Below are 13030 nucleotides of genomic sequence, written 5' to 3' on the forward strand. Positions count from 1 at the left end.
CTTCGCTTGTTTCGGGAGTTTCGGATGGGGTTTATATTTGTTTTTCGGTCTTTTTCCCCTTTTTTTGGCTGTGTGAAAGCCCCTGCATGATGATGATATTTCGTTTGTTGCATAATCCTTCCCCAGGCAGAGCGCCCAGGGCCAAGCCAATGAACCCTATCGAATTTTTGCTGGCCCATCTCTAGAGGAACCATGCTATATGACATAAAATTGCAATCTCACGTCGTCTGCGGGGCAATCTTTCGAGTGTAATCTGCTCTGCGGGCTCGTGTCTTCGTCACCCATCTGCCATTGCTCTGGAGCCTCCTAATGGATAAACAACTTCGCGGTAATAAAACATTGTCACCCGACTATCTGGGTTCTCTAGAGGTTTTTTGGGGGATTCTTGAATGTCTATGTAGACATGGGGCATTATATTTAATTAGAGGGGAATCACTAAAGGGTTTAGAATGGAATCATTAATGCTTAATTGATAATTTCCTATTAATAGTACTCCTACTAATAATTATCAGCTGAACAAATTATACATAACGATGGGGAAATATCTCATCATATCATCTTTGAACATAAATTTTTTTATCATGTCTAGAGATATTTGTAAATAATAATGAGATAAAATCAATCAACTACAATCAAATATTTCTAGAGCATTGATTTTACTTTATAGTAGATAATAACATAGAAAAATATTCTCTATTTATTTGAGAATGCCATCTTGAAGAAAAGCAAATCTTCAAAAGACCATCCTCATTCTTCCCGCTCTTCTACGCTGACAGCTGGCTCTCCGACTCAGGTTCCACACACCTTGGGTTCCACATAAGGCGGCACACTTTAAGCGCATGCGCGCCAAACTTACCGCAAATGCACACCAGCGCACGGTGCGTATACGCAATGTCACGTCTGCGCAGAAGAAGAGGGCTCCACTGGGCAATGGTGTGCGGTTGTAATTGAGCTGTTACTGTGCCCACCTTTCTTCGGGCCCTCTCCGCGTGTGCGTGACTCTTTGGTTTCTCTGCCTTTTTGCATTCTTAATAAATCAACGCGAAGAATATATAAATTGGGCGGCTCAGTGGTCGGTGGCAGTTAGTATTTTCCAGCCAACGGTGCCTCACAGGTGTGCAAAGAGCCCGCAGTGCGAGTGCAAGCCTTGGTCTTTCCTTCTACGCCCTACCCTGGATATCGAATTGGATTAAAAGCCGCCATAACTCCCATCGAATACCATCCAAACCCAAGCCCTCCAACGGATTATCGTGTGTGTTCCCAATAAGTTCCTTAAGTGCCGAGTGATAAATAGTGGCCGCAACCGAACAATCTGTGTGTGAAAATGTGGAAAAACGTGTGTTTGCTGCTCATACTGGCGGCCACCTGCAGCGCAGGACCCCTGAGCGCCCATCAGGTGAGTGTTAAAGTCCAGAGATTGGGTATACACCCAGCAGACAGCTTGACCACCAAAGACCACTTCCGTTCGCATTAACGGAAATGGAAAACTGTTAATGAAATGTTTGCCGGCCCGCCGAGCCATACGATGAAATTTAATGGGACACAACCTGGACTTGCATTTGCATAAACGAATACATGTTCCTCCAGACATACCTCCCCTACATCTTTCGGCCTGGCTAATTTGGTATGCCGAGCGCTTAGCCTTTTTTAACGGCCAAGTCGCCAAGAGTTGGTCTAAGGTATTTATGGGCACCTGTGCAGGTGGCTAAATGACAGGTAGAAGCCGGCCAGAATTCGCCAAGCGAAATCACTTGAAATGGCCACCGAGAATTGCTTACGCCAGGGTCTTGAGATCTGCATTACTCATGGGGCTGTCCTTTTTGGGGAAAAGGTCTCCGAACGAATGAAAGTTTTCACCCCCAAAACTGATTGAAATGCAGCGCCCAAAATGATAAATTAATAACAAATCCATATGGCCAACATATTATGTGATAATATTCGACGTTCCATTCGAAAGTGACTTCAATTGCAGTGCGGGCCCATAAAAGGGCGGCCACAGGTGCGAAGTGCACAGTGGGCCGGGCGAAGGGTCTTCGTTTCATTTCGATTCGAATCGAATTAACTCGATTCCAGTCGATTCGATTTAATTTTCACTTGCCGCCGCGTAGACGAAAACTAGAACACAAGTGAAATTTTTCGGGTGCCTAGCCGATCGCAGAGTCACGTGCTGGATTAATGGGATTATCCATGCTCATCACGTACCTCGTTAGCTGAATGGATTGTACAGCTGGCTAATCGTACACGGAAAACAAAGTTAGGATACGAAACGATAGGATACTCACACTTATTCAAAAAATTGTAAATAAATAAATACAAGTGTTTATACCTATTAGAAAATATTTAATTTAATGAATAATTGAATTGTTAAATTTTCAATTATTATGTGTACTTAAATACTTACAACATTTTAAGATACCAAGATACCAAATAAGGTATTACAAATCTACAATTAAAACCATGTTACATTTTTCATATCTTCTAAATTTGTATATCCATTTCTTCTTGACATTTTTTTTACAGAAGAGAAAAGCACCTGCGATCCGCGAGGAACCAGTTGAGGTGGAAATGCCAGAACAGACTGAAACTGAGGAGGAATCCTCTCCAGCGGAGTCAGCTCCCCTGGGAACCCTTACCCTGCCCAGCAATGCCACCTCCATCCGGTCGGACATCACGGATAACTTCTCGTGTGCCAACAAGACCTATGGTTACTACGCGGATGTGGAGAACGACTGCCAGATCTTCCACGTGTGCCTGCCAGTCACCTACGCCGATGGCCGGGAGAACACCTTCCGCTGGAGCTTCATCTGTCCCGAGGAGACGATCTTCAGCCAGGTGGGTGTCCTGGCATGATATCTCTTCTATTGAAATTGTATTGATCCTATCCCACAGGAATCTTTCACTTGCATGCGCCGCGAGGACATGACCATCGAGTGCCAGGATAGCTCTAGGTACTACGAACTCAACGGCAACTTTGGAGGTGCTCCAGCTGAGGAGGAGAGTAAGCCCACTCCTGTGGAGAGTGAGCAGCCTGAGGAGGAGGAGGAGAAAGAGGTGGAATCCAAGCCAGTTGAGGAAGAACCTGAAGTTGAGGCAGAACCCGAGGTCGAGCCGGTCAAGCCCGTGAAGCCTGTCAAGGTGCAGAAGCCCAAGCCCAACCGTAGGAAGCCCCAGCCGCAGAGGAAGGTTCCAGTTCCTGTGACTGCTGCTCCCGTCGTGGAAGCTGCTCCCGAACCAGTTGCACCCGTCGTGGTGAAGTCCAAGCCAGAGAAGCCACAGCGATTCTCCCTGAGACCCAACAAGGAGAGGCCCCAGGGGCTGAGACCAGCAATTGCTGCTCCTCCCTTGCGTAACGAGATCTTCAATGGAATCCGCAAACGCCCAGCAATCTTCAATACACCAACTACTTTGAAACCCGTGGAGGAAGTGGTGGAAAGTGAACCTGCAGTTACGGAACCCGTGATCCAACTCAGCGAACCCCAGCCCACACTGAAACTGCAGACCATGTTTGCGGAACACGAGGTGATTCCCGTAGAGATCCAGGAACCCGAGGTCCAGGCTTCCGAGCAGGCTGTGACATTTGTTCAACCAGAGCCAGTGGTTGAGGAAGTGGAACCCACGAACGTTGATATGGATACCAAGGTTGAGGATGTCAAGCCCATCGAAGCCATCGAAGAGATCCCCGCTGTCATAGTGGAACGTTTGGAAGAATCTATGCCTCAGGAAAACGAGAAGATTACCGAAGAGCAGGAGGAAATTAAGGTAAATGAAGAGGTCAAGACAGAAGAGGAGGCTAAACCAGTAGAGGAGGTCAAAGAAGAAGAAGAGGTCAAACAAGAAGAAGAAGTCAAACCAGAGGAAGAGATAAAGAATGAAGAAGTGATTAAATCAGATGAAGAGATCAAGCCCGAAGAAGAGTTGAAGCCAGAAGAATTGATCAAGCCAGAAGAAGAGATCAAGTCAGAGGAGGAGATCAAACCAGAAGAAGAGATCAAACATGAAGAAGAGATCAAGCCCGAAGAACCCATCCAGCAAGAGGAGGAAGTTAAGCCCCAGGAGGAAATTCAACCCGAAGAAGAGCCAGAAGTTCCAGCCAAGGTGGAGGAGATTCATGAAGCTAAGCCCGAGGAAATTAAGTCAGAGCCAGCCATAGTGGAAACCAGCAACTCACAAGAGGAAGCCTTGAGTCTCGAGACCCTAGAGGCAGCCAAACCAGCCGATGCTCCCGAGAGCATGCCTGCCACTCCCGAAATGGAGCAGCATAGTCCTCTGGTCGAGGAGATCCTGGATAACACTCATGACGGAGAGGCCCAGGAGTCGCTGGGTGGCTTCAAGCCCGTGGATCCTGTGATGGCCGCCGAGGCAGAGCAACTGATCACGGACTTCCTGAATACTCTGAAGAAGAACGAAGAGAAATCAGAGACTGACATGGGAGAGACTTCCTCACCAGTGGAAAATGCAGATGTGTCTATTGAGGAGACCAAGCTGCCAGAACCCGAAATTGTAGACAAGAATGCATCTGTGGAGGAACATCTTTTGGAGGAAACTGAGGATAAGAAGATCCAGAAGCCCCAGATGATGCAGGATTCTCCGATTATCAACATTAAACAGGTGCAGCATATGCCCATGGACTATCAGATTCCCGTTAAGGTGATTCCCCTCCTAGTCCAGCCTGCTTCCAAGATTGCTGAGGAATCAGACAATGCCAAGGAAACTGCTCCCGAGGCTCTTCAAGAAGCTGCTCCCGAGGAGATCCAGGAAAGTGCTTCCGAAGAAGTCAAGCAGGAAACTAACGAGAATATCCAGGATACTCCTGCCCAAGAAAGTTCTCCCGAGGAGACCAAAGAAAGCAATCCCGAGGAAACCAAGGAGACCACTGCGGAGGAAATCAAAGAGACTGCTCCTGAGGTAACCCAAGAATCCGAGGACACTCCCGAGAATCCTTCCCAGGACGATGCTCAGGACCAAGGAAGTCTAGTCACTGCCGCCTACATGCCCTCGATCAGCATCGATGACATCGTGGAGCTTGTCAAAGAGCGCCTGGATCAGACGCCCAAGAAGGATCAGATGGCTCCCATGGAGCTGATACTTACCCCAGGAGCGGCAGAGCCCATGACCCTGATTCAGAGCAATCCGGATCATCAGGTGCCTCAGGAGGCCCAGCCAACGGAGGAGAAGGATTCCGCTGTCGAGCAGGAGGAGGAACAAATCCTGCCCATCTACAAGCGCATCTCCGATGCTGAACCCGCCATGTCCAAGGTGCAAACGCTGCCCGTCACGGTAAGCAAGGTGGAAACGGAAACGCTTCCAGAAACTGAATCCGCACCGGAAGTTCGGGAGCCTAAGATGGATGCCCGCAAGCGTCGTTTCCTCTTCCGCGCCGATGCCAGATAGAGAGGATTAGAGAAAAAGAGAGAGCATACTGAAGGAAAGATAGCAATCTGGCGAGGATCATCCTCCCTCTTAGCCCGAACCGGAACCCCGTTCACCTCCTAGTTCCCAATACGCTATCCCACTCATTTGCACCTAGGCAAGTTTTATTTAATAATTTTTTGATTTCCTAGTTTTATGGCCATTTCTCAAAGGAAAAACGCGCACGAGAGTTGAAATGTAAGCTTAGAATTGTTGTTCCGACGAGTTAAAGAAACAAATTACAAAAACAAAAATTGCAAAAAAATCTTAAAATAAAAATATTAAAAATCAAAAGTTTTATATTTTTGCCTAAGGTGGGTAGAATAATAATTACAGGATTTGCTTTTCGTTTGGTCAGCTCATCAGCTCCATCGTGCAGAGGTTTGAGTGTCCTGTATCTTGCCAAATCGCATTCAATCTCTGAACGGTAGAGATGGTCTGCTTCAAAGCAACATAAAACATTAAAAACATTAACTTATTTTTAAGTAACTACTTTGTTTCCCATCTTTAATCAGCATTTAATCATGCTGAAACGAGATGAGAAACGAGATTTCAAGACTATAAACTTCGCTAGCAAAAACAAAAGACTTAGGAAACGAACTTTCTATTGGTACTTTGGTCACACTAATATTTCCAAAACATTTAAAAGGGGTGAATAAACTTAGATAAATTAAGTATATCAACAGGATTTCATTTATCTAGAACCTTCTACCTCGATTCAAAGAGACAAATCTACAATATTCGTAATTTATTATAGAAAATCGTTTACAAATCGCATTAACACTTAGGCTTTGGGTAATTAGCTGTATGAGGCAACTACCAGGTGAGAGAACTACAATTTACAAATACAGTGAACACTGGACATTAAGTAACTAACACATCACATTGACGAACGCAAGTACAGTGGTCCCCCGACTACGCCTCCGTTTCCTGCTCCAGTTCGCCGGCCTGGATTTCCTCCGGCGTTCGCAGATCGATGGCGAACTTTTGGCGCGTGGGCGTGATGGAGTCGCTGGCCGTGGCCTCGCCACCCTCCTCCTCGCCGGCCGCCTCCTTGACCCGTCGTGAGTAGTCCTGGAAGGCGGCGGCCAGGGCAAAGGTCAACTTGCGGGCCATCGCCCGACTGTCGCAGACGAAGGCGTGCACCTCGAAGGGATGCGGGCTGGACTCGTCCTTCACCACGATCATGGCAAAGACCCTGGTGTAGACCAGATCCTGGACCCCATACGATATAGTGTCGATGGGGTAGCTCCAGTGATTGATGCTCGCCTTGGGCGCAATGATCTCCAGCTGGACCCCGTCGGTGGACACCTTCAGCTCGCAGTTGGGCAGCACCTTGTTGGGCGGCAGGTTCTTGGCCACGCCCACCATTATGTCCACCGGTCGGCGGGTGTACTTGATGCCCCACAAGCCACGTGCCACCTCGGAGCCGATGTACTTCACCTGCAGGGAGAAAAATTATTAGTTACTTGGGTTTTTATTTGAATATCAAGCTAGGTCTTGAGTTATAAAGAATCCTTTTTCTTTAGTGATAAGTCATGTTCTTTGATATTTTTTAGTAACAACTGCAGGATTTGTAATAAGTGTACCCAAGTGTACCTTAAGTGTTAGGAAAAAATATTTTTTTAAACTAAAAATTGATCTACAAATCTATTTTTATCTATTGAAAATTAATATTTTTGAAAGTAGTTGATGGTTGGTCTTTACATCTTTGAAAGACCTTTATTGGCCTTATCAACCTCCCTAAAAAAAAGTAATAATAATTTTTTTCAAAACATTCCTTATAAGTTAAGCTAAAAACCAGTGCGAAACTGTCAATTTTCTCCATTCTACGTGAGCAACATAAGATGTTTCTGAGGGAAGTGTGGGATTATTCATAGGTGGCATTGGCTTCCGCTGCGCATGCGTTGCCGTTAGAGTCGCTTCATTTACATCCGACCTGCGACCGGATGTCCACAGCCAAGCCAAAATGTTGTTGCTGCTGCTGTTGCTCATGTGGTGCCACGCCACGCCCCTTTCCCCGCACCGCCCCCACCTGAAGTTCAGCAGGGCGTGACGCATGCGTGTCTGGCTCTTTTTTTGGCCATGTCTCGTATGCGGGTGGTAAGCTCATACTTATGCCTGCTTTTGTTCGGTCATGCACGCAAAAAAAATACTACAATAACGAGATATATTTTAATTCGTAATAAAAACCCATGCACTTTTTTTGTCATTTACTAAAGCCGGTTTTTCAACTAGATTGTAATTATTATATTTTTTTTTTTTTAATAACTACTAGTATATTTCACACAAATCGAAAAAGCTTAATAGAGCTTAGATTGAATTGCATTGTTATACTTGTTATACAAACTTTTTTTAATTTGACAATTTATACTATGTATCTACCATCTTTGTATTCATTTTGTACTCACAATTTAAGAACCCACTTTAACTATTTTTCAAAAACCAAAACCATTTTCTCCCTCTGTATTTTCGGTCGTATATGTAAGAGTATTTATGAGCATTGGTACCTGAACTTGCGCCACTCATTTCACAGCATTTAAATACGCATTTCGCAATGTGGACACTCACCTTGAACGTTATGGGCAAATCCTCCACATTGACCTGGCTGTCCAGATCGGGGTTACTGCTGTTGCTCGAGGCCATTCTGTATCTTCAGCAGTACTATCTCGTGGGTTGCAGAGGAGCAGGCGCAGATCCACCGTTAAACGCATTCACCGCAAGCCAACTGAAAGGGCGCAAAAACATGAGGTTGAGTAACGCTAATGCTGCCATTAAATGTTCACATCTCGGGGATACTTTATGCGCTGCATTACAGTTCACAGCCGCCGTTGCATTACCATAACGTTGTAATCGCTGAAGTTTACATGGCTTACTTTTCGGAATTATATGTGACTACTACATGGTTTTTTATGAACTTATGTGACTATACTCTTTCATATGCCACTGAATATCGGTCGAGTAATTGTTCTGTTTGGGCTTGTTGTTGCTGTCGCCGGCTTCCGATCGCTACTGAACTCGCGATCGGCGGCAGAAGGTGTCGCAAGTTGTGCCCCAGGTAGCTCCGCTCCCTCTCGCTCTCCACCACCCCGCACTGCCCACCTGGGCCCCCTATCACACACGCTCACACAGGTAAAAAAGTAAAGAGCGCAGGCCAAACAAATGGGCTAAACAAAAGCAGCGCTCAGATAACTATATTTTCTCTCACGCCGTGTCGCTGCCTAAGCACAAACAACTGATATTAGAAGCAACAGTTATGCAGTGAGAGAAATAAGTAGATAAAATATATAAAATTGGTAATCGATACAAAATAAAACCGATAAAATTTCTTGGTAAATTCTACTACTAAAACTTCCAAGTCCGATCCTAATTGGTTAACTTACAATTTCAATTAAGGTACTCCGTGCGCTACAAAAATGTGGGAAATATTTCAGGAACGGTTTTTATAGTTAAGCTTGTTGAAAGGAACATAAAAATCGATTCTATGGAATACAATTTTTGACATTTTTATAAATGCTGACTTCGCCTACATTGCTTATAGATTAGTTTTTAAAGCAAAAATAAATCTTTAGGATATATGTAAGATAATTCAGTTTTTAACCATTTTTTTAATACCTACTTTTCTGAGCTTTGTTTATTTTTCACAGTGAAACGTCGGGAACCCCCGTAAAATGGTCAAGCCTTTTAAATCTAATCGAAAAATAATTATTAGGTATAACTTGAGTGTTGCAACTGATAACCTGGTCTACTTCCCTCAAGCAGAGTATTCAATCACCAACTTGTTGAGTCACTTTTTCCCCACTCACTCGTTGGCTGCACACCATTTATTGGAAATGCATTATTAATATTTCCTCACGCACCCCGTTGACCACTTCAAATGCACAATGAAAAATATTAAAGCCACATACCGGATATATTTATGTGTTAATTGTACAATGGACATGCTGCAATAGTTGCATGTCTGCCAATTAATGACCAACGAGAGGAAACCGAATTAAAACCAAAACTGAAACGCAATGAAATGAGTTCACCGCAATGCATTTTACCAGTGTGACGTCACTTTAGGGGGAGGTTACCTGTGCAACTGCCTATTTTCTCCTAGTTTTTTTGTTGAACTCTGGCTACTATTTTAGTGCCAATGACCCAAGCGGATAACAAGTGACAATGGCCAGTAGTGCAAACAAAACACGACTAATTGCGTTCTCTTCTGGCCATTTACGTGTTCCCTGATCCAGATTTACATGTATGTAGATCACGTTCATGGCTCTTGGATTTTATGCACATACAGTATTACCACATTTAAAGGCCGCTGTTTAGGCCATTAAAACGTTTGCAACGCTAGTCCAATTTTCAGCAATTTTCACCAATATATGTTTTTAAGTTCCGCTCACTTTTTCACTCTGCTTATCTTGGTTTGCTTTGGGCGTATTGCACAGTTGCAGTAGGAAAACAAACAAACGTTTGTTTCTGTGTTTTTTTATTGTTGTTATAGCCCTAGCTACAGTGAAAAAAAATGTTTAACTGTCAAAGGAAATATTACGGCAAGTTCATTTATTTTTTTCCTCACCCATTTGCTCATATCTTAGTGTGTATCCTAATACCATCAACTATAACAATAACAATATCAGACACAGATACGAGTTCACCAGCACTCGCAGTCCAATTTAGATAATTTTCCACTGGACATTTCACTTTAAACGGGCCAAAACCGGAAGCTGCTCATATGAGCATATCTCCTCTCCTCACATAGTACTCACATAGGTCTTTTTTATCATAATTTGTTTACGGGCACTGGTGATTACTGTCATTTGTCGCACATATAGATTTGCGTATGTAGAGCTTGTACTAATGCCCCGATATTCACAGTGACTAATTCACCAATTTAAGCTTATTTTATTTACACTTTTTTATGGCCACCACTCTCAAGTTCCAATTGCTGTTATCACACAACGAAACATTTACCCATTCGTCTAATCTTATCACCGCCTCACGCACACGCGGGGAATTAGCTCGGGTAAAAAGGTAAAAGTTTTATTTTGTTTTGACCAAAAATGGGTAGTTTTTCTAGTACATATTGTATAAGATACTTTAAATATTTCTGGTGATTCCCGATCGATTGCGGGGGGAAGTCGCAATGCAATTACCGATCTTATCGTGGTATTGTTGTCTGGAGCACCTGTTTCCTCGGCCGGCAAACCCGCGACTAACGAAAACCCCAACGATCGCAGTTAGTGATGGCGCGCTAGCTTTTTCTTGCCATTACCTAAACCGTTTTAAAATTAAATTAAATTAACAAAAATTAGTTGATTTTGTAAATATTTTTATATGATTTGTAAAACCTATTTATTTTTGGTTTTTTATTTTTTTTTAGAAATCCTAACTCGAAATTTATGACATCACTGATTTGGATCTTTTCGTTCGCCTGAGCCAATACATAAACCATGTCTAAGCTTAAAAACTTTTTAATAAATATGAAAAAGAAAAATAATTTGAATTTTTGGGAGAAATATAAATAAGAAACAAGATTGGTGAATATATTTATAAGGTAAGTTCCTTCCTAAAAAGTAGCTCTGAAATTTGTTCCCTTTCAGTGCTGCATTCCAAATTTTCCAAAAAATATCCTCAAGTACCCATGCAATTTTTAATATCTGACATAATGTCAAGGCTTTTCAGGTTTTCAAAAAAGTTGACAAGCCTTTTTATTCCAGAATATATTTATATTTTTTATCTGAAAAAATAATGGATTGCAAAAGAAGCCTTTGCTCCCCGCTGAAGAAGAACCAAGTAGTTCAGCGCAGCCTGGATTTGCGACTTCGAGGCGCCCAGGCACGGTCTTACCTCAAGGTATGCTGTGCTAATTTGATTGTTCTTTTGCTGCTGCTTTTGGACAACTGGACTATGGGTTATATCTGCGACCAGTTTTACTGTTACCCTTACTGGCGGTACACCGTGGTGTACTCCATCGCCACCGTGATGGCTCTGAGTGCCCTGGCCTGTTTCGGCAAGTACTTGTGGTTGATCTGTGGCGATGAGCAGGTGATCGGAACGGAGAGACAGAAGTGTCTGCTGGACTGCGGATATGGTCAGTCTTGCTCAGAGAGTACCTATATCTAAACCTATCCATGAAGTACATGCCCACTCCCTTAGAAAGCCCCTTTGGAACAGTTTATACACGTCCCGTATCAAAAGCACGGAAAAGTATACCGGAAATCGATTGCGATGACAGGCCCATGGTCAATTGGCACTCCTCCCATTCGGATTCTTGTTGGTGGCCTAAGAAGACTGGCTTTACCAAGAAGATCTATCCGAAGCCATCCAGTATAGCACCATGTGAGGAGGTTTGCCGGGATGATTTTATCACCGATATCCGGAGGTTGCCCGCTTTAATGAGGCGCGCCAGAAGAGAACGCAGCGCTGCAGAAGACTCGAAGGCAGATGTAATACGGAACTGCTTCAAATACCAACTCTTTCAAAAGAAGAACCCCTACCAATTTATTCCGCTACCGGCCGAAGACTCTAGTGACACAAAAGATTGTAAAGTCAGCAACTCGAAGGACATCTCCCCAAACAAGATGTTGCAATATGTGTCCAACCTGAGGTATTGGATATCAATCACAATATTGCATCGTTTGGTTACGGAGATTGAATATATGGATGAGGTATTTCAAGAACTCGGCTTTTACCACATCAAGATAGGGGCAATAAGTCTGGAAAGGCTGAAATTGATAGCCGAGGACCGGTGCTTCGTAAGGACCTATCTTCCCATGCTGCCCAAGCTGCTGACCTTCCTGCAACCATTCACAAACCAGGAGTACTTGGTGCAGCGCATTAAAGAACTCGCAAGGGGCGACCACATAGCCGCCTTCCAATGGGGAAACACCAGGAAGGCGGACTATGTTCAGGATTGGCTCGACGACCTACCCACCGATGCAGCCATTGTGTTCCATTTGTTTTGCGTTTACCTAGACAGCCAGTTGATGCCAATGCCACAGGATGTCGGATACAGACCTTTCTTCTCCCGTTTTGTAATTATTGGGGATAAGAGGTCAATCAAGGAGAACGTCGAGTCCAGGGTGAACAACAAGGCCAGCTGCGCCATCATGGCCACCAGTTACCTGGATCAGCTTCCCAAGTTCAACTTCATCAGCGACAATAGGCTTCACGATTGCGTTTACAACTGCAACAACCTGTTCTATGTGATCATACAGTTTTTGACCTATATGAGGGATAAGCAGGGATCCGAGCTGGAGGGCGTTAGTCTGGGTAAAAGCGGCATCAACATTATGTGTGTCATCGAAAACTGAGCATTTCTCAAAGTCCAGAAATAGTTTCTGTCGCACAGATATTTACAGATATATACAGAAACACATTTTCTAAATCCGTACTTAGGGTTTCTAGGTCTTAAAAATACTTTCAACAAATGGGAAAAGTTCATGATTTTTATTCAAGTAAATAATAAAAATAACCCTCAGTATAATCCCAACGATGATTTCTTTTATGTTATTCCGAAATTCAACCTAACCTATAAACGACGAAATTGAAAACACTACAGGCTTTTCCGGGACTTCCCGTTTAAGGATTCCCGCTTTGTTTAATACTAGATGTCGAATGCTCTGTCACT

General features: G+C 43.8%; 3 protein-coding genes across 6 annotated transcripts; 2 read left to right on the forward strand and 1 right to left on the reverse strand.

Moving 5' to 3' along the window:
• The first annotated feature begins 1107 nt into the window (after positions 1-1107).
• On the forward strand, positions 1108-5656 carry LOC108035603 (titin). Its single transcript, XM_017111282.3, has 3 exons — positions 1108-1396; positions 2521-2832; positions 2890-5656. Exons 1-3 carry the CDS (start codon positions 1325-1327, stop codon positions 5389-5391), a joined length of 2886 nt encoding a protein of 961 aa, XP_016966771.1. The 5' UTR covers positions 1108-1324; the 3' UTR covers positions 5392-5656.
• Positions 5657-6142: 486 nt separating this feature from the next.
• Positions 6143-10611, reverse strand: LOC108035604 (uncharacterized). 4 transcript variants are annotated; one of them, XM_017111283.3, is made up of 3 exons: positions 10554-10611; positions 7981-8137; positions 6143-6852 (listed from the first exon to the last, which is right to left on the reverse strand). In XM_017111283.3, the coding sequence occupies exons 2-3, from the start codon at positions 8053-8055 to the stop codon at positions 6325-6327; spliced, it is 603 nt and encodes a 200-aa protein (XP_016966772.1). In that variant the 5' UTR covers positions 8056-8137; positions 10554-10611; the 3' UTR covers positions 6143-6324. The 4 variants fall into 4 exon arrangements, with proteins under 4 accessions (XP_016966772.1, XP_016966774.1, XP_050742375.1 ...); XM_017111285.3 differs by lacking the exon at positions 10554-10611 and adding an exon at positions 8793-8895; XM_050886418.1 differs by lacking the exon at positions 10554-10611 and adding an exon at positions 8286-8427.
• Positions 10612-11073: 462 nt separating this feature from the next.
• LOC108034617 (transmembrane protein 209-like) lies at positions 11074-12893 on the forward strand. The gene is made up of 2 exons (XM_017109552.3): positions 11074-11491; positions 11557-12893. Exons 1-2 carry the CDS (start codon positions 11149-11151, stop codon positions 12711-12713), a joined length of 1500 nt encoding a protein of 499 aa, XP_016965041.1. The 5' UTR covers positions 11074-11148; the 3' UTR covers positions 12714-12893.
• The last annotated feature ends 137 nt before the right edge of the window (positions 12894-13030 follow it).

Source organism: Drosophila biarmipes, chromosome 3L (assembly GCF_025231255.1).
Source record: "Drosophila biarmipes strain raj3 chromosome 3L, RU_DBia_V1.1, whole genome shotgun sequence".
Taxonomy (NCBI): domain Eukaryota; kingdom Metazoa; phylum Arthropoda; class Insecta; order Diptera; family Drosophilidae; genus Drosophila; species Drosophila biarmipes.

Coding starts and splice junctions, on each gene's coding strand:
- LOC108035604 (XM_017111283.3), bottom strand. CDS start 8,055: ATGGCCTCGAGCAACAGCAGTAACCCCGATCTGGACAGCCAGGTCAAT. Junction 6,853..7,980: donor ATTTGCCCATAACGTTCAAG/GTGAGTGTCCAC, acceptor TTCTCCCTGCAG/GTGAAGTACATCGGCTCCGA.
- LOC108035603 (XM_017111282.3), top strand. CDS start 1,325: ATGTGGAAAAACGTGTGTTTGCTGCTCATACTGGCGGCCACCTGCAGC. Junction 1,397..2,520: donor GACCCCTGAGCGCCCATCAG/GTGAGTGTTAAA, acceptor TTTTTTTTACAG/AAGAGAAAAGCACCTGCGAT. Junction 2,833..2,889: donor AGGAGACGATCTTCAGCCAG/GTGGGTGTCCTG, acceptor CCTATCCCACAG/GAATCTTTCACTTGCATGCG.
- LOC108034617 (XM_017109552.3), top strand. CDS start 11,149: ATGGATTGCAAAAGAAGCCTTTGCTCCCCGCTGAAGAAGAACCAAGTA. Junction 11,492..11,556: donor TCTGCTGGACTGCGGATATG/GTCAGTCTTGCT, acceptor CCACTCCCTTAG/AAAGCCCCTTTGGAACAGTT.